Source organism: Podarcis bocagei (genome assembly GCF_964188305.1).
Source record: "Podarcis bocagei genome assembly, chromosome: 5".
Taxonomy (NCBI): Eukaryota; Metazoa; Chordata; class Lepidosauria; order Squamata; family Lacertidae; genus Podarcis; species Podarcis bocagei.
The window spans coordinates 58,247,543-58,271,121 of NC_138129.1; the positions used below are offsets into that span (position 1 = coordinate 58,247,543).

General features: G+C 38.9%; 2 protein-coding genes and 1 long non-coding RNA gene across 7 annotated transcripts in view; 2 read left to right on the forward strand and 1 right to left on the reverse strand.

Moving 5' to 3' along the window:
• RNF11 (ring finger protein 11) overlaps positions 1–8,514 on the forward strand; it is a 29,659-nt gene extending 21,145 nt beyond the window's left edge. For 2 of the 3 annotated variants that reach the window (XM_081193261.1, XM_081193260.1), the window contains exons 2-3: positions 2,525–2,694; positions 5,862–8,514. In XM_081193261.1, the coding sequence (XP_081049387.1) occupies positions 2,525–2,694; positions 5,862–6,033 (342 nt within the window). In that variant the 3' untranslated portion in view covers positions 6,034–8,514. The remainder of the gene's footprint in view (positions 1–2,524; positions 2,695–5,861) is intronic. The other variant, XR_014007920.1, reaches the window with a different exon arrangement.
• Positions 8,515–9,758: 1,244 nt separating this feature from the next.
• Positions 9,759–23,579, reverse strand: part of TTC39A (tetratricopeptide repeat domain 39A) — a 48,234-nt gene continuing 34,413 nt past the window's right edge. For all 3 annotated transcript variants that reach the window (XM_081193180.1, XM_081193179.1, XM_081193181.1), the window contains 4 exons: positions 19,557–19,668; positions 16,302–16,416; positions 14,560–14,676; positions 9,759–12,404 (listed from right to left, as the gene is read on the reverse strand). In XM_081193180.1, the coding sequence (XP_081049306.1) occupies positions 12,287–12,404; positions 14,560–14,676; positions 16,302–16,416; positions 19,557–19,668 (462 nt within the window). In that variant the 3' untranslated portion in view covers positions 9,759–12,286. The remainder of the gene's footprint in view (positions 12,405–14,559; positions 14,677–16,301; positions 16,417–19,556; positions 19,669–23,579) is intronic.
• Positions 12,657–14,637, forward strand: LOC308586572. Its single transcript, XR_014007956.1, has 2 exons — positions 12,657–12,702; positions 14,184–14,637. It is a non-coding gene; the product is annotated as an uncharacterized lncRNA (long non-coding RNA).

Below are 23,579 nucleotides of genomic sequence, written 5' to 3' on the forward strand. Positions count from 1 at the left end.
AGACAACACACTTGAACAGCAATTAGAATATTTTCTGATTTTTTTTTTTATATAAATCATGTTGAACATTGTATAAATTTATTAAACTGAATAAAGTAATCTTCAGATTATCTTTATCCAAGGATTAGTAGCTTCCCAGCTACCACTGACCTATTTTCAAAGCATTATAATATCATTATTAATGGTTATGCTGGCTGGGGCTGATGGGAATTGTAGTCCAAAAATCCAGGAGAGCACCTGGCTGTGGATGGCTGAACTAGCCACTTGAAGAGTCTTTATTATTTTTCATAATTTAACCTCTTTCTTAACACTAGAAAACCTAACGTTAACTATGCATGCTATGAAGTTTGCTCTTTATCAACTTTTCCCCATACCACACATAATTGCATATACCTCTATCATTTCTCTTCCCGCACCCTTTACTCACTTTCCCCACTAAAGCAACACGTTTAACATAACCTTTCCTCTCCAGCCCCCAAAACATTTTGGTTCTCAATTTAGCATTTTTTTCAGGTCAGTGATATCCTTTTTTTAGGTATGGCAAGCAGAACTTGAACATAGTATTTGTATAATGGTAGTATTATGATATAAGCAATTTTATTTTCAATCCCTTTCTTTCATGGGATTCTAATTTTCATAGCTGCTGCACACTGGGTTAGCATTTTCATTGATCTAGTTCCCCTAAGCCCAATATCTCTTTCCTAGTCAGTTGCCAATTAGCATAATTGTGAAGTGGTTTTGTTTTTTTTACCTTATGTGTTACTTTATACTTGCTCCCTCCCCCCATGTAACTTCTTACATAGAATCCACATTTGCCATTTAATGCCATTGCATCCAGGATTGTAGATAAAGTCTCCCCTTAACCACAACCTGTAACCCCAAAAACATGGTTAAGGAGGAGAGCTCTTATCACAGTTGTGGGTCTATACAACATGCTGAGCCAAACCTTGGCTTGGCTGCCACCCATCTATCACCTAAAAAGACCAGGGAGGAGCAAAATCTACTCCTCGCAAGCCAGCATGTTTGCACCAAGCCATGGTTTGGCTTAGTGTGACATGCAAATGTGGCTGACATGCTGCAAAATGCACAGACCTGCCCCCATTGCATCCAGTTTGACCTTTATTACTGAATATTGCTGTTCTTTAATTTGGTTTCTTATTTGCAAAAGGGGATGGAAGATACTCAGTAGTTACACCCCTGTGAATAACATACACTAATTGTCCAAAGATAAAAAAGGGCTTAATGATAAATGAAGGGCACAAAGAAAAGTGGAATGGGGAAGTCTCCATTTTACAGTCTGTAAGCGCCTTCTGCTGAAGATTAACAGATGTCCATCTGGCAGCTCTCATGTATCCATTTGTTCATAGCTTTGGGGGAGGGTGTCAGGGATTAAGTGAAACTAGGAATCCCTTCCATTAGTAATTGGTCTTTAAAAAATCACTGAATGGTAACCTTCCATTTACATACAGCATAAATGTGGGAAGAGGGGTGAATCAAAGGGAAGCCTTTTACAGGAACTGTTCTGAGGAGTTGGCTGTTCGGTATAGAAGATGCTGAGTGTTATATGTGTGCTAATGCAGTGTGTTCAGATAGATTATGTGATTATTCACAGTGTGCATACATACTGGGTATGGATGGAAGAAAACCAAAAATGCAGCCCACAGTAAGTCAGCTAAAAATCATAATTGCACAGAGGTGCATTTTATCCTTGCCCACGTGCAGCTCTTCTGTTGCTTTGTGGCAACACAGTTGTGTCTCAACACTGAAACTACAGTGATGTGGTTGTGCAAATGACCCTGTACCTGTGATTGTTGAGATGGCACACCTTAGCCAGGAAACTTACAGGTGATGTAGCTGCACTAACACCACACAAAAAGGAGTATGTATTTGAGATATTGCTACAATAAATGTGCCTGGAAATTTTATAGAGACTTTCACTTAAACTTTTAAAATGTGTGTGTGTGTGTGGTGTTTTTTCCATTTAAATAGAACTAGTTGTATTGTCTGGGCACAAGGGTATTCAAAAACCTTCAATATTGCAGATGTTTGAGTGGTCTGTTACATTTCATTTCTATGAAGCTAACTTACAACATCAAGTTACTGTTTATTTTAAGCAGATGATGAGATTGATGTCAAGTAATAGTTAAAATATATAATTTTCTCTGTATTGGCAGGCCATATGTACATCAATTAGCCAGCCTGCAAGCATAATTTTCCAATTCTCATGTCATACTTATGCATTTGTTTTAACTAATCCATAGGCAACTAATGGAAACAAAAGTCAAATTGTCTGTACAGAGAACATCCTAAAATAGATCCATGCCAGCTTCCCAGCAATGATGGCACTGCAGTTTGCCCCATTTTATGGCTTATAAGACTAAAAAGGAGAATGAAGTGTTACACACATTTCCTCCCAGAAAGAAAGAGGTTTAAATTTCCATATACTGTGAAGTCCATTTCTATCATTACTTTAAAACTGGCAAAGCAAATGCATTTGCTTTCATTTTCTTTCTTTTAATTTTAGGAACAGGTTCCAGTTCCAGTTTACCATCCAACTCCCAGCCAGACCCGCCTAGCAACCCAGCTTACAGAAGAGGAACAAATTAGGATAGCGCAACGAATAGGCCTTATACAGCACCTGCCGAAAGGAGTCTATGATCCAGGAAGAGATGGTTCTGAGAAAAAGATCAGAGAGTAAGTGCCATTTTTTGTGGTAACATCACTTATGTAAATACATGAAACAGCTGCACTAAAAGCAATTACTTATCAGTTTTCATCAATGTGTAAGTCGTTTCTCATCAGAATAATTGTTGCAAAGAAGAAATTAGATAATGTAATATGTGAAAACATCAGAAAAATCCACAAAATACAATAGAAGAAAAATCTCATAGATCAGATAAAGTTAAGCAAATCCACCACAGGCTTTGCTGAATAAGAATTATCTTGCAGTGATAAGGAACCACAAAGATGTAGTTGTTCATGCTACCAGGGGAAGGTTGTGCCACTACTGAGAACACCCATATTCTCAGTCTTCTTCAGAACCCTTTTGACATAGGCTGCTTCCAGACAGTAATTTATTGTGGAATTAGTGCTGCTCATGCATGCTAATTTTTTCATGCATTCCATGTGACATTGTCAAAACAATCCCAGCCCATTACTCCCCTCACTTTATAAACTGGATTTTCACCACCATAGAAAATCATGTAAGTATTATACATCTGCAGCCACTAATGGCGTAGATGCTTGTTAGTGCATTTTTTGGATAAGTGATTTCTTAAATATGAAATGCTGTTTCAATAGGTGACCTGTAATTCCGGACTCCTATTTCTGTTTACCCCAAACCTGCACACAAGCTAGCCACCCAGAGAATTTGAGTGTAGCTGTTTTCATCAGCTGCTGTAACCTGATGAGGAGGAACACTTGCAGTATTGCCTCAGACTGCATATACATACAATCACTCTTATTTCTTCCTTGCCTAACCACAGAGATCTTGCGCAAGACTTCAGTAATTTTTTTTAACCCAACTCCTTCATTTTGCCCACTGTGAAATAAGGCTGGCAATATTTGCTCTTGAACACTACTCGGAAATTTGGAGCAATGTGCAACCGAAGCCTATTAGATGGTCCCCCAGCTCTCTTATGTAAAATCTGGATCCAAAACCAGTAACGCTAATCCAGTTGGGTTTGTCATGCTGATTTCTGAGGGGCTCCTGGCGAAGTGGGTTGGTGGGTGGCACATAGCTGTCACAGCTGAGTAATGACTGAAGAGGATGGACAACCTAGTGGATACTGTGAGCCAGTCCTCCACACAGCAGTCATGACATCATTTTTGTCTAATTCACAATGGATTAATTAAGAAACTGGGTTGCCCTTTCTGGTTGCAAAAGGATACTCCTAATTAAGTTCCAACATTGCCTGCTGATCTTTGAAGGTGGGCCTATAGGGAAGGTCATATCAAGTGAATATAGTAGTAAGTTTGTTTCCAGGAAGACCTCCCTCTGCTACCAAGAAACTTCATAAGGCAGCAAGCAGTTTCCCTCCACATGTCTCCTTCACACCTGTACAGCTCAGTGCTCCTAGTAATTGGATATGCTCTTTCCGTAATGGCACTACAAGGCAAACACACTTATAAGAAAAAACCCTCATGCTGTGGGTATTTCTAGACTGAATTAGAGTTATATTTTGCTTTCCTTCATGGCTCAAAGCAGCTTGCAACTTTAAGGTATTACCGTCAAAAATGATTCCAGAGTAAGCTACAAAAGAGTTACAATAAACTTTAGACCACCGGGGGGGGGGGGATATCAAGAGTTGTATCTAGCATTGCCTGTGCAGAGTTGCCCTCATGTAATGGAGCTTCTTCCCGCCCCCGCCCCCCAAATCTCCTGAGCTTCCTCCCACTTTCTGGAACAGATGGAGGGTGTGTGGAGGCTGCAAGGGAAAGTTCTGTTAGACAAGCAGAAGTCTGCTCTGTTAGTGGAACAACACGTGTTTGATATGGCTCCAAATCTACAGGAGAGAAAGACCTTCCTTAGGGCCAACCGAAAGACCACAAAATAGTGGTCAAGTTTCTGAGTTCTGTATAGCATTTCATGATGCTGAATGTTAAGCAGAAAAAGGAGTAAGAAAAAAGTTGGCATGATAATATTGCCATGAAATTTGCAATTATAACAGCCTTAGAGTTCTGCTGACTTATTTGGATTAACCTCTGCTAACTGATTTCAGGTTACATCAGTGGTTGCTGGGAAAGAAAATGTCCATGACTGTTAGTGCCATTTTTTGAAAATATAATGGTCTTGAACCTGTCTCCAACATTAGGCATAACACATGCATGTTCCCTGTGAGATAAAATGTAGAAGTAAAAAATAAAAACAAAGTAGTTTTATATTAAAACTATAGATTAATTTTAGGTGCTGCATCAGATATAAGCAAGTGCACTTATTCTATTATTTAGCAACTTGTGGGTATGAAACCCCTGCAACCCAGTCGTACCTCAGGTTTACATACGCTTCAGGTTACATACGCTTCATTTTTTTTTTTTATAAAATTTTTTATTGGTTTTACAACGTTTTTAAACAATACAAACAAATAAAAAGACAAACAAACATGTATAATTTCATGACCCTTTTTTCCATGACCCTCCTTTCTCGGACTTCCCCATACCTCCCCTTTCTGCATCCCAATTTACTAAATAATTTCAGCAACTTCTAAACCATTTTTGTCAAATATATATTCTCTTACTCTTTTCTTTGACTTAATCTTATGTCACTGTATCCCTTTTTCTCTCAACACTTCGACATTTTAGCATTCCTCAATTTTATAATAGTTCTTAAGATAGATTTTAAATTTCTTCCAGTCCTCTTCCGCCGTCTCTTTCCTCTGATCACGGATTCTGCCAGTCATTTCAGCCACAGGTTACATACGCTTCAGGTTACATACGCTTCAGGTTACAGACTCCGCTAACCCAGAAATAGTACCTCGGGTTAAGAACTTTGCTTCAGGATGAGAACAGAAATTGTGCGGCGGCAGCAGGAGGCCCCATTAGCTAAAGTGGTGCTTCAGGTTAAGAACAGTTTCAGGTTAAGAACGGACCTCCGCAACGAATTAACTACTTAACCCGAGGAACCACTGTATAAGCAAACATAGGAATCAATAATAGGAAAACTAAAGAATATTCAAAATTATTTAGGAAAGTTCTACATCTCTAAATTTTAAATGTTAATAAGTTTTGGCTAATCTATTTGTTTTAGCAGATGGGTGCTTCAGCAACAAGCATTTCCCCTTATGTTTTGGTGAGAGGTGGGCATGCTAATATTTCAGCTGAGTTCAGATTCTCTCCATCTTGTTTCCTTTTTTCCTTTCTAGATGTGTGATCTGTATGATGGACTTTGTTTACGGGGACCCTATCAGATTCCTGCCATGCATGCATATTTACCACCTGGACTGTATAGATGACTGGTTGATGAGATCTTTCACGTGTCCTTCCTGCATGGAGCCAGTTGATGCAGCACTGTTGTCCTCCTACGAGACTAACTGAGCCAGAGCTTCTCTTCTGACCTGTCAAGGAAACCATCCACTTTAAAGGGGTTTGATCCTTTGCCATCTGCCCAAAGAACCAGGGATTAGGAAACAAAATCATGCACAATAAAATCTCATTTCTTAAGAATAAAGAAATATCCTGAATAGCAGACAGAGGGAGGGAGGGAGGGAGGGAGGGAAGGAAGGAAGAAGAAACACATTTATAGACTATAGAAAAAGTAGGAAGTTATTTTTATGTAAAGCCTTGATCCAGTGCTTACAAATAGTTGCTCCTTAAGAAAACCTGTTAGCACACCCATACAGAAGAACTGTGTGAATAATAAAATATGTTAAAAATTAAATTGTGTGGATGCAGCACACCAGGAAGTTTCCTGTTCAAGCTTCTTTGAGATGAATGACAAGAATACTATGGGGGGGTGAGTGTGTGAGTGTGTGTGTGTGTGTGTGTGTGTGAGAGAGAGAGAGAGAGAGAGAGAGAGAGAGTGCTAAAAAGGAGAAAGGGATGCTGGAGTATCCTTTGTCCTAAAGAAATTTTTTTGTTCAGATTGCTTCACAAGTTCCTGGTATTTGGGTCAATGCTCTATTTACAAAAAAAGCTACATTTTATAACACTGGCACAAAAATAGTTTCAAGCTTGTTTGCACAGTTTTTTTATTCATTGGAAATGGAATCCATTTTGCCTTAGGTCTTCTAAAATAGTGTATTCTTATTTTGGGGCTGGCTCTATGCTTGAAAACCAGTTTATTTATAACATGTTATAAAAGTGCTATATTTTGTTTGCAGTTAGGATTATGTGAACTTTGAGAAGATCTCCTAGCTTGTAAGCAAACTTGAGATGCACTTTTTTCTATATGAGACATTTTGATGTGACAATATTAAAAGAAAACCAACACAAACCAGTATTTGCCTTTCTAGTGTTTCCTTTCATCATTTTCTTTCTAAACAGAGTGCAGAATTTAAATACTAAAATTGATCTTACATTTATTAAGTTAAAATGGAGCATGATGAAGACAAGATAAAGATTACCCTGCATCTCAAAACCACAATTTGTTGGGGATGCATTCTTTTTAAAAAGTTTCATCTTGGATCATATAAAAAAATACTGCATCTCTTGTTTTTGTACTTCTTAGATTCTCAAGACCATACTGTGTCTCGGTCTCTGTGTATTAAGTGTACCTTTGGTATTCTTTTGGTTGGCATAGCAGTCTGTCGGCAGATATTAAAATATTCTATATTTTATGTTTTATATGCAAAATTCATATTTGGCAAATAATCACATAAAACTGATCAAGTTAGTGATCCTACAGCTGATAAGGGCTGTTCAAAGTATTTACATTTATGAAACTAAAAAGAAAAGTGATGTGCTTGATAGATGCAGTCTTGCAGAGAGGGTAGTTGTAAAAAAAGAATCCACTTAGGATGTGGAGTTTTGTTCTCTTAAAACATTCTTTAATGTGACCTTTATACTTTTGACTTAAAGCCAATATGTTGAAACGTCTTAGTTTAGCATGAGATGCAGGCAACGTATCAAGGACTGTTCTGATTGTTTTGGCTACATGATTCGAAGAAACTGTATGTAAACAACTACTGCACTGAAGACTATGTCTACAGTATAAGCACTGCAGACTGTAAGCATTCACCTAACAAATTCCATCAGCTGAAGCTGTACACAAGGACTTATGCAACAGGGCTTTCACCCCTCTCCTCACCCCATGCTTCCTGAAATTGGCTCTGGATGTGTGTCAGGAGACCCCCCAGAACAGTATGCAAGGGGAGGAGAGGGAGGCTTCTTCCATCTGGCAAGCTGAATTGCTTGGGCTGATGGTAAGATCAGAAGAGCACAATGTGGAATTCCTCCCTCAATGCTATAGAATAGAGCATTTACATGTAAAATAATTTCTACAGGATTAGTTGGCAGATTGCAAAAGTATCCACTAACCTGTGGAAGATGCTGTATAAGACACTGTAGACTATTTCCATTCAAATGCCTTCCATATCCCATGGTGTGTAGTGGTGTATACACAGCACCTATGCCAGCAGCCTTTCCCTATTTGTTTTGTTGGACAAGGAAGACTCGGGCATACTCCAAATTGCCCTTGTAAGTGAACTTCAGTGTTTGCATCAGAATCGACATACCTGCAAAAGACTGCTGGATTGGGATAGTTGTTAAAGTATAAATGGTGCACTGTTGGAAGAAAGTAACTAGCAGTATACAGTCTTGGGTTGATTTGCATTTGTATTGCAAACCTTTTCCAGTTCCCCTCCTTTAATTCAGCTATTCTTAATTACAGGAAGTAAATCTGAGAAAGAAAAATATGAAGTTGTGCAATATTTTCAGTAGTAAATCATACTACCTTTCTTATCATTCCACCTGTTGTTTTCCATATATGTTGATGTCTATCTTGTCAAGTATTATAGCCAGACTTTTCTTCTTTTACCTTGGATTGTTAAATCGACAAATGAACACTTTTTAAACACCTTTTTCTTGTTCATTGTTGTTTGTTCCCAAGATTTTTTCAAAAGACAGAGGCAGGGAATGTTATAAGAAAGTGAGTTGTAACTGGTTTTCCCAACTTAATTTCACAAACCTTCTACTTTTTATTAAGCTATTTATTAAAATATTAAAGGGTTAAGATTGTAAGAGACTTTCAAAAGAAGATGCTAAATACAGAATTAAGTGCCCTTAAGAGTAAAGAGTTGTGCTTATATTTGTGTTGCCTTGTGGCCTTTTACTCAAATACCAAACCAATTTTATATAAATTGATTTTAAACCCTCATAGTTTCATAACATATTCAGTGCTTTTTTCTGGGGGAGACGAGAGGTATGCATACTCCTAAGTTTGGCCTCACTGAGGGGCAGTATTTCAATATGAATAGGAAAATGAGAGTACCCCCTAAACATTTTTTTTTTTATTATAGAAAAGCAGCACTGGATAGATTTAAGTTTAACTTTTGTTCTAAAACTCTATCGTATGATCCTCTGGCTAAAACAAACTCTATTGTAAATATGAGTTGTACATTACATGGAAAGTAAATTATTTCTTTATACAGTGGTGCCTCGCAAGACGAAAATAATTCGTTCCGCGAGTCTTTTCGTCTTGCGATGTTTTTCGTCTTGCGAAGCACGGTCCGTCGCAACTGCGCCTCTTCAAGCGGCTTTAAAAAAAAGCGCAAGACGTTTTCGTCTTGCGAAGCAAGCCCATAGGGAAATTTGTCTAGCGAAGTAACGCAAAACCGAAAAACCCTTTCGTCTAGCGAGTTTTTCGTCTTGCGAGGCATTCGTCTTGCGGGGCACCACTGTATGCCATGTTTCATGGCAAAATATCATTAAAACAACACTGCAAAATAAAGGCATTATAACATTTTTTTCATTTTTTTCCAAATGGAAAAAAATGAAAACATTATGACATTAAAACACCAACAGTTAATGCAAAACAGAGCACCATATATTTAAAAGAACTTGCCTGTTCCTCCATGAGAACCGCCAAATTGTGAATTGGATCTTTCAGGGGGAACGCAACAAGTTTAAATAGGTAGAAGTAAATATCAACCATATTGCAAAGGGGAATTTGAGGTTGTTTGAATGCTCTTGGTAACAAAGGAAGACCACTGAAATTTGACAAAAATATTGCATAAAGACCTGTAATAGAACATTGGGTGTGCTATTTAATATGTCGTACCTACTGTAAAATTAAAAAAAAAAATCTAATGGGACATTAGCAATTCAACAGACCATTAAGCTTTCTTTATTGCTGGGTGTTAAGAGGATATGAACAAGGGATGAAATTCACAAAAATCTATGACAATTAGGTGAATCTACAAAACTTCCCAAATTATTCTACAAAAGCTTATTGTTTTTCAGATTGTAGCTTAAGCAACATCGCCTCTAACCTTACGCTTAAGTATGTATTAAATATGTGTTTAATACTATTAGAAGTTATAAAGCAATACTCCTGCACAACCTTCATCAATTTCAACAGAACATTCAAGTTTAGTTTAGTTTCCTGAATAGGCATAACTTTCAAAAGTTACTTGCCTATAAGTTCTATTAAAAACAATGGAATTATGGAACTATACTGTTACCATCTTAAACATCCAAAATTAATGGTAAATTCCACTGAACTCATTAGGATTTACTTATAAATCTGTAGATGTCCAAGCTGTCATTTCCATTGATTTCAAACAGTCTCCAATGCAACAATTAGGTTTTCCTGAATGGTGCTGGAAGTCTATTCAGCAAGAAGGGTATTTTGAAAAGAAGGGGAGGGAGAGTATAAGGGAAGACATGATACATACAACAAAAATACGAAGAACAGCTAGCTTGATTTTGTGCTTTTTATAGTTGCACTGTACACATATTCTGCATCCAATATAAAGAGTCTTTAGTATACTGTAATGAGAAAAGATTAATAATGCCTACTCAGCAAAAAGGTTCTCTGGTATATATTAGTTTTGCATTGAGAGAAATCAGCCACATGTGAAATCTATGTTTTCAGTTCTCTACTGAAACTAAAGAAAGGTGAAATTTGAAAGGACACAAATCTATTTGACACACTCCATAAGAAAGTCCTGCAAGTAACAGAAATGCAGTAACAAATCATCCCCCTACTGTGCAACAGAATGTGTCAAACTTCCTGCCACCTTAAATCTATAGTGGGTACATTGTTTCTGCAATGTAGCTTCTAACCCTGCTCCAAGAAATTGGTGACTTCCAGAACCTATGGGCATTCTGTAGTACCACAGAGGGGCTGATCAATATGTGCAGTCCTATTTAAATAGTAGCCACTGATGTAGCCAATCAATTGTTTGGTAAGAAGGGGAGAGTGAATCCAGCCATCTGCCAAAGAGGTCATTGGTGCTCTCTAAATTTCTAGCAGACCTCCCCCCCCCCCTCGCAAAAGAAAAGTTCCAGCAGCTAGTTAAAGAGGAAGGACTGCATGATTAACACTCCCCCAAATGATATTGCTAATCCAAACTGGACATGCTCCAGTTCAAAAAAATCTGTACAGTGGTGCCTCGCAAGACGAAATTAATCCGTTCCGCGAGTCTCTTCGTCTAGCGGTTTTTTCGTCTTGCGAAGCAACCCTATTAGCGGCTTAGCGCTATTAGCGGTTTAGCGGCTATTAAAGGATTAGCGGATTAGCGGCTAAAAGGCTATTAGCGGCTTAGAAAAAAGGGGGGGAGCGAAAAAAAATCGGAACACTTGCAAGACGTTTTCGTCTTGCAAAGCAAGCCCATAGGGAAAATCGTCTTGCGAAGCAGCTCAAAAACGGAAAACCCTTTCGTCTAGCGGGTTTTCCGTCTTGCGAGGCATTCGTCTTGCGGGGCACCACTGTACTCTAAAATGGCTTATGAATGTTCACAATGCCTCCAGTAGAATATTAAAACAGGAGTAGCCAACTTGGCACCTTGATGTTGCATCATCATCCCTGGCCATTGGCTATGTGGCTAAGACTGATGGGAGCTGGAGTCCCAAGAGCTGGAGGGCACCATGCTGGCAATCCCTGTTCCAAATCATATGCCACTTTAGGGGGGAAATCAAATAACCGTGTGCTGCTTAACAAAAAGAGTAAACCAACACTAAACTTCTTGAAAAACTCCAGTTTTCTTAATGCAGTCTAAATGTGACTTTTGCATCAGAAAGAGAGAGATTCCGGTTTATTTACTTTGGTTCTTTGGCTATTTCAACATTGATAACTCTTTCAAACTGGTAAGCAACAGCACGTTGCAATTGGATTTTGGCTGCATTGGTAATTTGTTGGCATCTTGAGGGTTATCAAAATAGAATACATTAGAAGAGAGAAAAATGAAAGCGAGATTAAAGAACAGTACATTATAATATTAAACCTGAATCAAAGGTTATTAATTGGTTGTTCTTTCTATCAGGAAAATTATTACCTCATTAAAAAAGTAGTTTTAAAAATTCAGTCTATGTAGAAAATAAACGTTATATTCATAACCAAGTGTGATCTAGGTATTTGTCAGTAGCTCTATAGAATTCATGATTTCATCCATTTAAATATTCATTGCCAAATTAACAAACATGAAAATCTTATTTAAAAAACTTATAAAGAAAGTAAGTCACATTTGTATATATTATAAACAGTTGTCGAATGAAATACTGGTTTGTTAACCCCTCAGTATTTTTAAATACGTTTTGTGCTAAACTTGACAAAGACCACCTTAAAACTATTGCCTGTAATGTCCTCTTGTGGCAGTTTGCATACCAAACAAGATTTCTTTTTTAAAAGTTAACATGAAACCTCCGCTTCCAAAACACCATTTTCTGGAGACAATTTGGCTTGGTGCAAAGCAGCTTGAATTCTGAAGTGTGTTCTTGTTTCCATGGAATAATTCTTATAATTTTGCCTAAAACAAAACAGAGATATATTGTGATAAGCACTTAAATATTGCACCTCCCCATCATCATTGTATTGCAATATTTAAAAGAACAATCTTTACAAAGCGAAGGTAGAAAAACCAAACTTAATTCACAAATGTCTTCATTGCTTCCTCTGAAATAGAGACACAGAGAACAGGACAATGCATCTCTTTGTAGTTCCAAGTCTTAACATTTCCCTGGAAAATGTATGCTTACTCATGCTTACTCATACATGCTTACCCTGTCCCCCAGCCCAAAAAACAAAACAGCAAGTCTCTATTACCGGTAAGTATTACCGACTAGCTGTGCCCACCCCCGCTACTCTTCCTTTCCTATTAAAAATGCTTTTGCACTATGGACCCAGAGACATTAGAGGAAGACAGGACAGTTTGTCTTTTCAGCCAGCCCAGTTGCTGCCCAAGGTAAAATTAAACAAACTTAAATCTTAAACAAACTTAAAAGAAAACTTGGAATGGCAAGGGGCCTTGACAGGGACCCAAGAGTTAACCTGAGAGTTTTATCTGAATGCTGCAGTTAGACTATAGAACCTTGTAACCCAAGTTCAGCACACTAGCCAATACCTCATTTTGGCTCTGTCAGGATTCATATTGTGTAGGCCACAGCATCACTGCTGAAAGTAGCATCCCCATTGGAAGTGCACACCTTACAATCTCATTTAGGAGTAATTATAATGGGATGCAGTGTCATCACATTACAAGTTTCCCAGCTTACAGCAGCCAAGAAATGGAGAAATGGGCAGGGATCTCACACAACAAAAGCATCTCATAGATATCACTGCAAGGAGCTAAGAAGGTAGCTTCAGTGGGGAATGCAGCAAGACACAAAATATTTAACATATTGGGCCCTAGAATTTTATTTTCAACTCTACATTAAGTTCATTCAATTAATTAATTAATAATCTGATAAAGCTTGGTGTTTATTTTTCTAGACAGGTTGGCCTTGATATGATCAAGTCCTATAGATATGGCAGTTTTTAAAGTGAGAAAGTGAACATATTTAGAAACTTAACATAAAAACTTGGTATACTACACATACAATGTGAGGTGTTTAAAGAAGGGTATCCAATTCTGACTTTTTACTAGTAGAGAGCACTTTTGTTTGTGCAATATGAAATAACTACATTTTCACTGGTAGCCCCTGCCCTCCCTTCAAAGATGCTTTAGTTTAGAGGGTTGAAGTGGATGCTCCAGAACACTATGGGGTATGGTGGGAAGCAGAGAAAAATCAGGTACTTCCTGCTAACTCTTAAGGCACCATTGGGTACAACTAGAGAAGAATCCAGGTTTTCATTGTTACATTATTTATCTTATAATCCATTTTGTGATAGCAAAATTAGTAGTCTCCAAAATGCAGCCTGTATTTTTTTAACCCACAATCAGTGTTGAAAAAGTACCTGAATTGCACCTGTTATTTTTAACCTATGAAGACAGAATTAGGGGGTGTGTGTGTTTACAGCTGCTTTTATTGGCTTCTCTTCTGTCTCAGAACCTGGGTTGTGCTAGTATGTAGATTTAGGTCAGCTAAAGCAAGTCTTGGTTCCCCCACCCCCACATTTTTTAGCAAGCCTTGTTAAAAAGAGTCAGCATGATCACATTCTCTTCCCCAAGCCCATAGGCTCTCCCCTGCTCCATGTTAGTCACTTATTCTCCCCCTACTGGCTAAAGACGGAAGGAAATAGATTCTTAAGTAATTTAGAAAACAAGCTAAGGATAAATGACAACATTAATATTTCTCTTTTTCCACAGAGAAAACGTTTGGAAGAAAGGAATATTCAAGAAAAGTATTACACAAGCATACAAAACTCACGCCATATTCCTATCTAAGTGTAGAACCTTAAATTTGTCCCTATTGAAATTCAGTGTGTTAAGTTTTGGCCCAGTTCTCCAATCTGTTAAGGCAATGCTGGCCAATCTGTTAAGGCATTGGCTACCACACCCAGCTTGATGCCATCTGCAAATTTGATGAGTATCCCCTCAATTCCTTTGTCCAAGTTGTTTAGACAGATGTTGAATAACCAGGGGCCCAGGACGGAACTCTGCAACACTCCACTTAAATAACCACCACTGTTTCAGCCCCCTGCTCTATCTAGTTCTAATAATCAAGTATTTATTATAGGCTTACTTTGCTCGCTCCAGGATCTTCACAGCGTCTTCTCTTCTGTCTTGGTCCAGGTATAATAAAGCAAGTTCAAGCAGTGCATTTGGAATTAAATAATGATCATACTTTATCTTCTTTTCACTTTAAAGAAGAAATAGCAATTAATGAACAACAACAGCTTTATCTACAATCAAATAATAAAGTCACTTGGTGCTGACAAGAATGATTCACATTGTTTGAATGTATCCTAGGTTGTTAAATAATCTACATCTTTGGCACCGAAGAACATCCCATGGCCATTCTTGTATGGCATCACTCAGGCTCCTCAAGATCCTTACTTGAACATAATACCTACAAGCACCTGCACATGGGGCTTTCAGAGTTACACCACAGGTTTGGCCAGAGACTTAATTTTCAGGAAAGAAGTCAATGCAGGTATGGCTTCCTTACCATATAATAACAGAACATGGAGTGTCCCATGTTCATCTGTAATTGGGATTGATATTATCTTGCAGACTGGGGACAGAATTGCAGAGTAAGGGCGATTCTGTGTACAGATACATGTACTGTACCCTTGTTTCAATGTAAAGTTTTATGACAGTAAAGGAGTGGTCGAAGCACAGGAAATGCAACTGTTCCCACATTCATTTTCTATTTTGAAGAGTAGAGCATCAGGTCATACAACTGGGGCTCCAGAAGTGCAGATGGATTTCTACATTTTCAGCCTCAGCTTGTAATCAATATCTAAATCAGCCACAGATTCCGAGTCTCCTGGGTGCTGACCTCATCACTTCTCAGCATAGTTAATACATTACTGGCATGAAACGACATCATGATGTCAGGGCAGATATGCTGATTAAGGAAGCCAATTAAACAAGTGACCCCCACTGTAGTCATATATGTGTGATATAACTATGGATCCGCACCTGCATATTTGTACAAATATACATTACATTGCAGGGGCTGGTTATATAGTTTTTGTGCTCCAGGACACAGCTAAATTGTGTTTCTGGCAAAATTTGTGGTATGATGGTTATGTCTCTATTCAACTTGGGCAGGGGATGGCTAACCTTTTTTGACCTGAGGCTGCACTGAGGCCTCTGGGGCCTGGCCAACCTTCTGGGGCCTGCATGGCAGTGGTAGGCAGGGCCAAAGTGGCCAATACACATTTACCCACTCATGTGGCAGATGCAGGCAGCCTCTCTCCTATACTGTTCTGTCAATCAGCAGAGGAAGAGGAGGAGGGTCTCCTCAATGTTTGAGGATTTTTGTAGAATACTGGAACCTGCTTTGTGGGTTGGATGTGCCTGTGTCATGGACTGGCTGCATGCAAAGAAATTGTGGGGAACCCCCCGTTTTAATGGGACGAGTTGCTGTGCTCACTAGGCCTCGCTTCCTGAGATGACCTTTTCTTGAATAAAGAGTTAACTTTACTGATGTCATGTGATTTACTGCTGTCCCACTCCTGACAGACTGCCTCTGTAAAGAGCACTATCAGTGCTGAGTTCCACTGTGACACATAGGCATAATCCTGACCTCTGTTATATCCTGAACATTCAGAGGTGCAAGTTCAACACCTAGGCACATAGTGAGATACAGAAATGTACAACAATTTATATAACTGCATGGTTGTCCATTAACTACGCCAAACTTTGAAACATCTCTATAGAATCACTTTCCAATGAGAAATGCTCACAGGTTTTGATAAGCTGATGTGGCTCAGTATTTCTTATTGCGCTGTCATCTTCTCTAGTTAGGACACTTACTTTAAGTGAATGTAAGTGAAGTGTTCTTCTGCTTCTGAAATCTTGCCAAGGTATTTCAAGCACAACCCTTTCAGTAACTTGATTACACACTGATCATCAACAAACAAATCTGTAGCTGAAAAATAAAGCAACAGGGAGCTGAACTGAGACAATTTTGTAAACTTTGAAAAGGAGGAGAAAGAAACTATTCCATCACAATACACACACACACACACACACAGAGAGAGAGAGAGAGAGAGAGAGAGAGAGAGAGAAGCAGCAGCTATCACCAACTTGGTGCCCCCTAAACATTTTGAACTGCAACAGCTTTGCTGGCTGGTGCTAATAGGAATTGTAGTCCTAAACATCTGGAGGGCACTAGATTGGGGAAAGCTGCCCTATGCCATACATCAAGTGTGACCATAATTAAAGTAGTAACCATCCCACTGCATTTACAGATGGGTAGCCGTGTTGGTCTGCCATAGTCAAAATAAAAAAATTCCTTCCTGTAGCACCTACTGCATGTTATCTAAGTATCAGCCTGTTGAGATTTCTCCACAATGATCCTTAAGGAAAGCTTAATGGATTGAATAGTACAAGTGAGGTTTAGCACAGTTTAAGCTGAAAAGAAATACAGAACAGATGTGTGATGAGAATATGCAGTTACATCAGTGACACATACACCATAAATCACCACGTTTTTTGTTTGTTTGTTTTCTACTGCCTCTTTTCACTAATTATGGGGGAAATGGCAATGGTTGCTGGGATCCAAAGTAACATAGGCTTTAAACGTGAGAGAGGGATTTTTTTACTGAACTGAAGTGACTGCGGGTTAGCAAGAGATTAAAGGAGGTTGCTTCTGGCTAACCCATGCTATCTGTAGATAAAAGGCAGTGACACACAAATGCCTACAAGAGGACCTAAAGTTGTTGGGTGAAGGAGAAAATGAAGTGTGCTTGACCCAAATCACTCCACATAAAAGCTAAATGATGTAAGAGAGGAGAGGCAAAAAAATGTCTAGTCATGCAAGCAAAAAAGGGGGGTGTTACTGACAGGTGTCTCCGAAAATAGATAGGTAGCCATGCATGCACACGAAAGCTCATACCAAGAACTAACTTAGCTGGTCTTTAAGGTGCTACTGGAAGGATTTTTTTTATTCCGAAAATAGAGTCTGGGAAGATAGTGACCTTTCCTGTCTGGTTTCAGTATCCAGTTGGGCATTAGTTTGTCATGTCTGACCGATAATTGGCTATATACAGTTCTTTGCGCCTTGCTTGTTTGCAGCCTTACAGGATACCCTGCTGTGGCCCTTTTACTCCAATTGCCATTGAGAGCAATTGCTACTTATAGAATCATAGAATCGTAGTTGGAAGGGACCCAATGGTCATCTAGTCCTACTTCATAAGGTACAAAACTTCCTACAGAGAGAGCACTTCCTTGTAAGATACTGTACTGCAGAAAGGCCCAGGCGACAATGCACTTTTTTTCTTTCCTTTTCACTAAATGTAGTTTGATGCACTGGGAAGAAACTTTTGCGTTGCATCTGCCTATGCTATACTCAGAGTAGACCCATGGAAATCAATGGATATGAGTAAGTTATCCATTGACTTTGATGGATCTATTCTGAGTACAACTTTGCTTCATCCAACCTTTGATATCGTGTGAAGACAAAAAGAGAATGGCAGGGGAAACCAATAGCTGTAAAGAGGCATTCCTTATTGCTAGGTTTCATTAACTGGTGTATCTGAAATAAATATCTGAGCTTTAAAAAAATCCCAGACTGGTCAAATTAGAATGTCATCAACCAATGGTCAATTAAAAATAAAACCAAGTGTTATTTAGAACTAGCATGTAGCAGCTAAGAACATGCTACTGATCAGAAGCCTTCTAAGATAAAACAAAGGGTGGAAGGATTATTGCAAGTGCAGTGGGATTTCCCACCCTCTCCTCCTCCATCATGTAACCTGTACACTCCCAAAATCTGCTATGCAGATTAGAACAGATTGGGGTGGGAAGAAGTTCAAGACCTTTGGCTTATTGGCATCCAATGCCCTTTTAAATGTGTTGTGGGAGGGGGGGTTACTGGCTCGTTTTTGTTCTTATTTTTATTATGTATTTTGTGTCTTTTATATTGCAGTTTTATCTTGTGAACTGCCCTGAGACCTATGGATGAAGGGTGGTATACAAATTTAATAAACATCAACAAACAACAACAACAACATTTTGCAAATAGAAATTTTTGTGCTGATGGAACTATTTACTTAGTTTTATGTTGAATACAACCAAACATAATTAGGCAAAAAAGAGCTTTGCTTGAGACATACATACATATTTCCCCTTGCATCTTGTTCAAAAGTCCTGTGTCCCTGTACTGCCAAAGTCATTTATTTCTTGTATCTCGCCCCCTACCACACCGACTAACATACATGCAGTTATACCACTGCATCCTTAAAGGGTAGTCAACTTCTCCCAACACAGAGACTGACTGAAGGCAGTCAATTTATTGTCAGGAAAAGTCAACTTCCCAAACTTACATCCAAATATAAAAATAGTTGTAAATACAGTGGTGCCTCGCAAGACGAAATTAATCTGTTCCGCAAGTCTCTTCGTCTAGCGTTTTTTTCGTCTTGTGAAGCAACCCTATTAGCGGCTTAGCGGTTTAGCGGCTATTAAAGGCTTAGCGGCTAAAAGGCTATTAGCGGCTTAGCGGCTTAGAAAAAGGGGGGGAAGGGAAAAAAATCGCAAGACTCGCAAGACTTTTTCGTTTTGCGAAGCAAGCCCATAGGGAAATTCGTCTTGCGAAGCGCATCGAAAAACGGAAAACCCTTTCGTCTAGCGGGTTTTTCGTCTTGCGAGGCATTCGTCTTGCGGGGCACCACTGTATATTCCTGGAAGTGATTACTGTATTTTTTCGTCTATAAGACGCCCCCATGTATAAGACGCCTCCTACTTTGGGGGACTCAGATTTAAGAAAATGGGGGGGGGGAAATGGCCCCATGTATGTATAAGACGCCCCCTAATTTTGGCATTATTTTTTAGTCTTATACACGGAAAAATACGATAGTATTCCCCCCCCCCAATTTAATAAGGTAGTAACTGGGGAGGGGAGGCCAAAGCAACAGTAAAAATACTGCTACCATCTGTATCATCAACTCATTGACCCATAATCCACTTGCTGATTAAATAAAAATGGGCTAACAGGTTTACCGTCTAACAACTCGACGGACAACCACAATCTCTCACGGACCACACCCTCTGAAATTAGACATGAGTTACCTGGGCTCCTTTCCAGGGCTGCTTCTGCATCTTCCAAGCACTCCAACATACCGCCAGTCAGGTCAGGACACTTCCCAATCACTGCATAACCATTCCAGACATACATCATCTCCTAGACGCGATAACAGAGTAGAGCATGTTGTTACAGCAGTAGAGAAATTTAGTTACTGGAAACTAGAGGTGTTAAGCCCAAACAATTAGCTGGTTTAGTTCAAATATTCTGGAAGCAGAGTTAGCCAGTTTCAGCAAAAACAAACAAAAAACCTCCAGAACCATTTAACTCCTCAGAAAGCCAACTCATTCATTTGGTTGTCTTTACAACACTGCAAGACTGTAACTTCTGATCCCCCACCTCTTACCTCCCAGTGGTGGATTTGGCCTCCCTCATTCACTTACTATTTTCCTTCAATATTCATTTTGAACTTGGCTCCTCCTTTCTTCAACCTTCCCCACTCATAATTCCCTCAAAATCAAGATAGCTTTAGCCAGCTGCCTACACTATCCTCACTTTAGCCTTCTGGATTTCAAACCTCTGTTCAGCTTCCTAGGTAAACCAACACTGCTCTCTCTCTCTCTCTCTCGCTCTCGCTCTCGCCTATATCCGACTGGCACTCTTGTCACATTTCATTTCAACCACCTGATGACCATGACATAATATTGTTGCATTTTCTAACATTACTCCTAATAAATGCTGAATTTGCACAAGTGCACCCACATATATCCCCTTTAATATTGTTATGAGTTTGTGAATGCTAGCCCCCTCTAAATTCCCATCAAGCTAGTGTTAGAATTAAGGCATTTAGAGGGTGTACCCAACTTACATACATAATGTAATCCCTGCATAAGTGGGAAGTTGCCTGTATATGAATAAATATAAATATACATACATTTATAATTCTTTCCAGTCTTTTCTAGTTTGGACCTTAAAAACAGGTGATCAATAGTGAAATGGCAAGAGCAATGGGATAGCAGAGGTGGGTAAGCAGGAATATAGTAGCTGAAACTTTTATATGGGTATTTCTATTTCAGATGTTACCTAGCATATGAGTGAATAACACAAAAAAGAAGCGAGCAGGGAAGGAACAGAAAGAACTTTCCAAAGGAACCAGAGAAGATGGAACTACTAGGACTATTTGTGCCATGTGATGACCTCAAGGAAGCATGAGATAATGAATTTAATGGGCTATTAAACTTTATTTCCCATATTTGCATTTGGGTTTTGAAGCTAGTTGGCTATAATACTTAAAAGAACTCAGGGTTCTGTGGAAAAAATCTAGTGAAAGCCTCTCCCTTCTATAATTTGTAGCCCAAATAAACATAGCCCTATTATGATCATAATATTCTGGCTCCATTCCCTATCAATGGTCTGACTAGAGACACTGAAATGAAGCTCAGCTGCTTTTCCATTTAAAATTCAAATGAGAAGTGTAGCAAGTGATGTTAATGTGGGGGAAGTGTTCAACAGACTAAGGCAGGGGTAGCCGCAAAGTTCCTGTCAATGTTGTGGAGTACAACAACTCCAAAGGTGGTTTTAGGGTAGCAGGACTGGTGGGGTTGCACTGGGTCCTGCCTTGCAGGGGGCACCAAAACAATGCTGTACAACAGAACACCACTGACAACTCCCATAACCCTGACCACAGGACATGCTGGGGCTGGGGCATTGTTTGGGAGCAGGTGTTCCTGTCATTGATATTATTTTTGATATATTTATTTTGGCTCTTATGATTTATGTGGAAATTGTTCAATTTAGCTGCGTACTTTTTGATGTTTTGTTTATTGTTTATGGCTACTTTTGCTAGGCTTATAGCTATATTATTTTAAAAAATATGTTGCAAGCCGCTTTGAGCACTTTGGAAAGGCGGCATACAAATAAAATGATTGACTGATGCTGGGTGAGGCTGATGGGAATTGTAGTTCTCCAAATGTTGTTGAATACCAGGTTGACTAAATTATGAACCAGCAGACTTAACGTTTGAATCTCACCTCAACCACAATACAATGCGGTTCTTAGGCAAGCCACCATATTTCAGTCTTAGTCTACCCACTCTCCACTTGCAATATAGGGATAATATTGCCCTACCTTACAGGATTGTTATAAAGATTACAAAGGTGATTGATCTGGTATACTTCAGTTTGTTCAAAGAGTATGCATAAATGCTGAATATGAAGAAGACCTTTTTTCAGGGGGGAAATGTTTAGGGGTACTCTCATTTTCCTACTCATATTGAAATACTGCCCCTCAATGAGGCCAAACTTAGATTCACAAAATGTTTAGGGGTATGAGTCCCCCTGCATCCCCCCAGAAAAAAGCACTAATAATAATAATAATAATAATAATAATAATAATAATAATAATAATAATAATAATGCTTGTGAACTAGCTAACCTCTGAAATATATTTTACAACCACTTTTTCAAAGATCAGAATGTTATAAAAATGTGCATGATGCACGTAGTTAGCAGTGAAAATTTTATCTACTGCTGGACCAACTGAACTGCTACACTTTTTGCCAGATTTCAGGCCTTGCCTTTCCCCCCTGCAAACAATGTTCAGCCTGTCCATCCAGCTGAATTCCTTTGTTCTTAGAGAATGCCAATAGCCACACCCCCAATTATGCCGAGATGTGCAAGAAAGTGTTCCATTTTATTTCTATCTACTTTGAACACCCACTGCTATGGAAAGGTATGCAATGACTGAAAAATTGCAAGGTCTGTAGTCTCCTTGGACAAATAAAAAGCAAAACATTTGATCCTATACTATTTATTCCTCTTAGCTACTTTTTATCTGGGTTAGGCCACCCTGCACATTACTTTTCTTCCTGTCTTGGTAGATTAGACTGAACAGATTCAACTGAAGCAGCATCACTTTGTATATCAACTTTATATATTTTGTACTGAACAATTCTGTAACTGAATGCAGAAACTGTGTTTTTGTCAAGATCATTCTAGCAGGGATTTGAAGAAAATAAAAATAAAAATTGCAGTACAAAATATATCCCCCCCCCACTTTAAATTAGAAGCTTCCAGCAGTAAGGGCCTTTCGATCCAAACCAAATAGACCTAGCACAATTAACTATTAACAGAGTGCTATAAATAGCTTCAATACCAACTTTCAGTTCCTCAATGGAGAGAATTGTTAAAGAGCACCATCTGCTGTGTTTGTGGTGCAAGTTCAGCAGAAAAGGGAGGACACATAGAAGTCAAGGTGGCTTGCAAGAGTCACATGTTTCAATACCAGACTCCACTAACTTTGACCTGAAAGAGATGTAATGTAGGTGCTTATTTGCTCCCAGTAGCCATAATCACTGGATGCAGGCTAAGACTGGGTGATTTATCAATATATCATGCAAAACTGGTTTGAAGTTCACATCGTAATAATTGTTTCATAATATTTGAGCTGGCAGTATATCGCGAATCACAATGCGTGTAAGAGCTGGGAGATATTTGGTTTTCAACATTGTGATAACTCACCAGCTAAACGTTGCAATGTTATCACTAGCTAAACCTCACAATATCACCAGCTAAACACTGCAATCTACCACAATGTCTGAGGCGAACAGAACAATGTCCTGGCAACTGCTACTACTTAGGGGGTCTAAAACAGATAAATGACAATATTATCAATCATCACACACTCAGTTTCATCAGGAGGCAAGCCAAAATGCATTCCAAGCAGGACTTTTGGCTTGGGGCTTGGCTACCAAATGGTGGTATTCAGGACAATCCAAAGAACCATGAAAATATGGTTTATCCACAATGTGTTATGCAACTGACTGCATACATTTCTATATACTTAAGCTGTTGTCCACATGATCCACCCACCTGTTTTTCCCTGGTACAGCAGGGCATATGCATGAAAGTATGCACAGGCAGTATCCATTATTAGCTGCCACGACAGAAGCATTTCAAGCCTCTCCCCACCCCCCAACAACCATTTCATTTAAAAAAGAAATACCAGGGAAGTTTTTATATAAATAATGAGATCTCTAAGCAATGGATGGGCAGGGGAAGCCTCTTCATCTT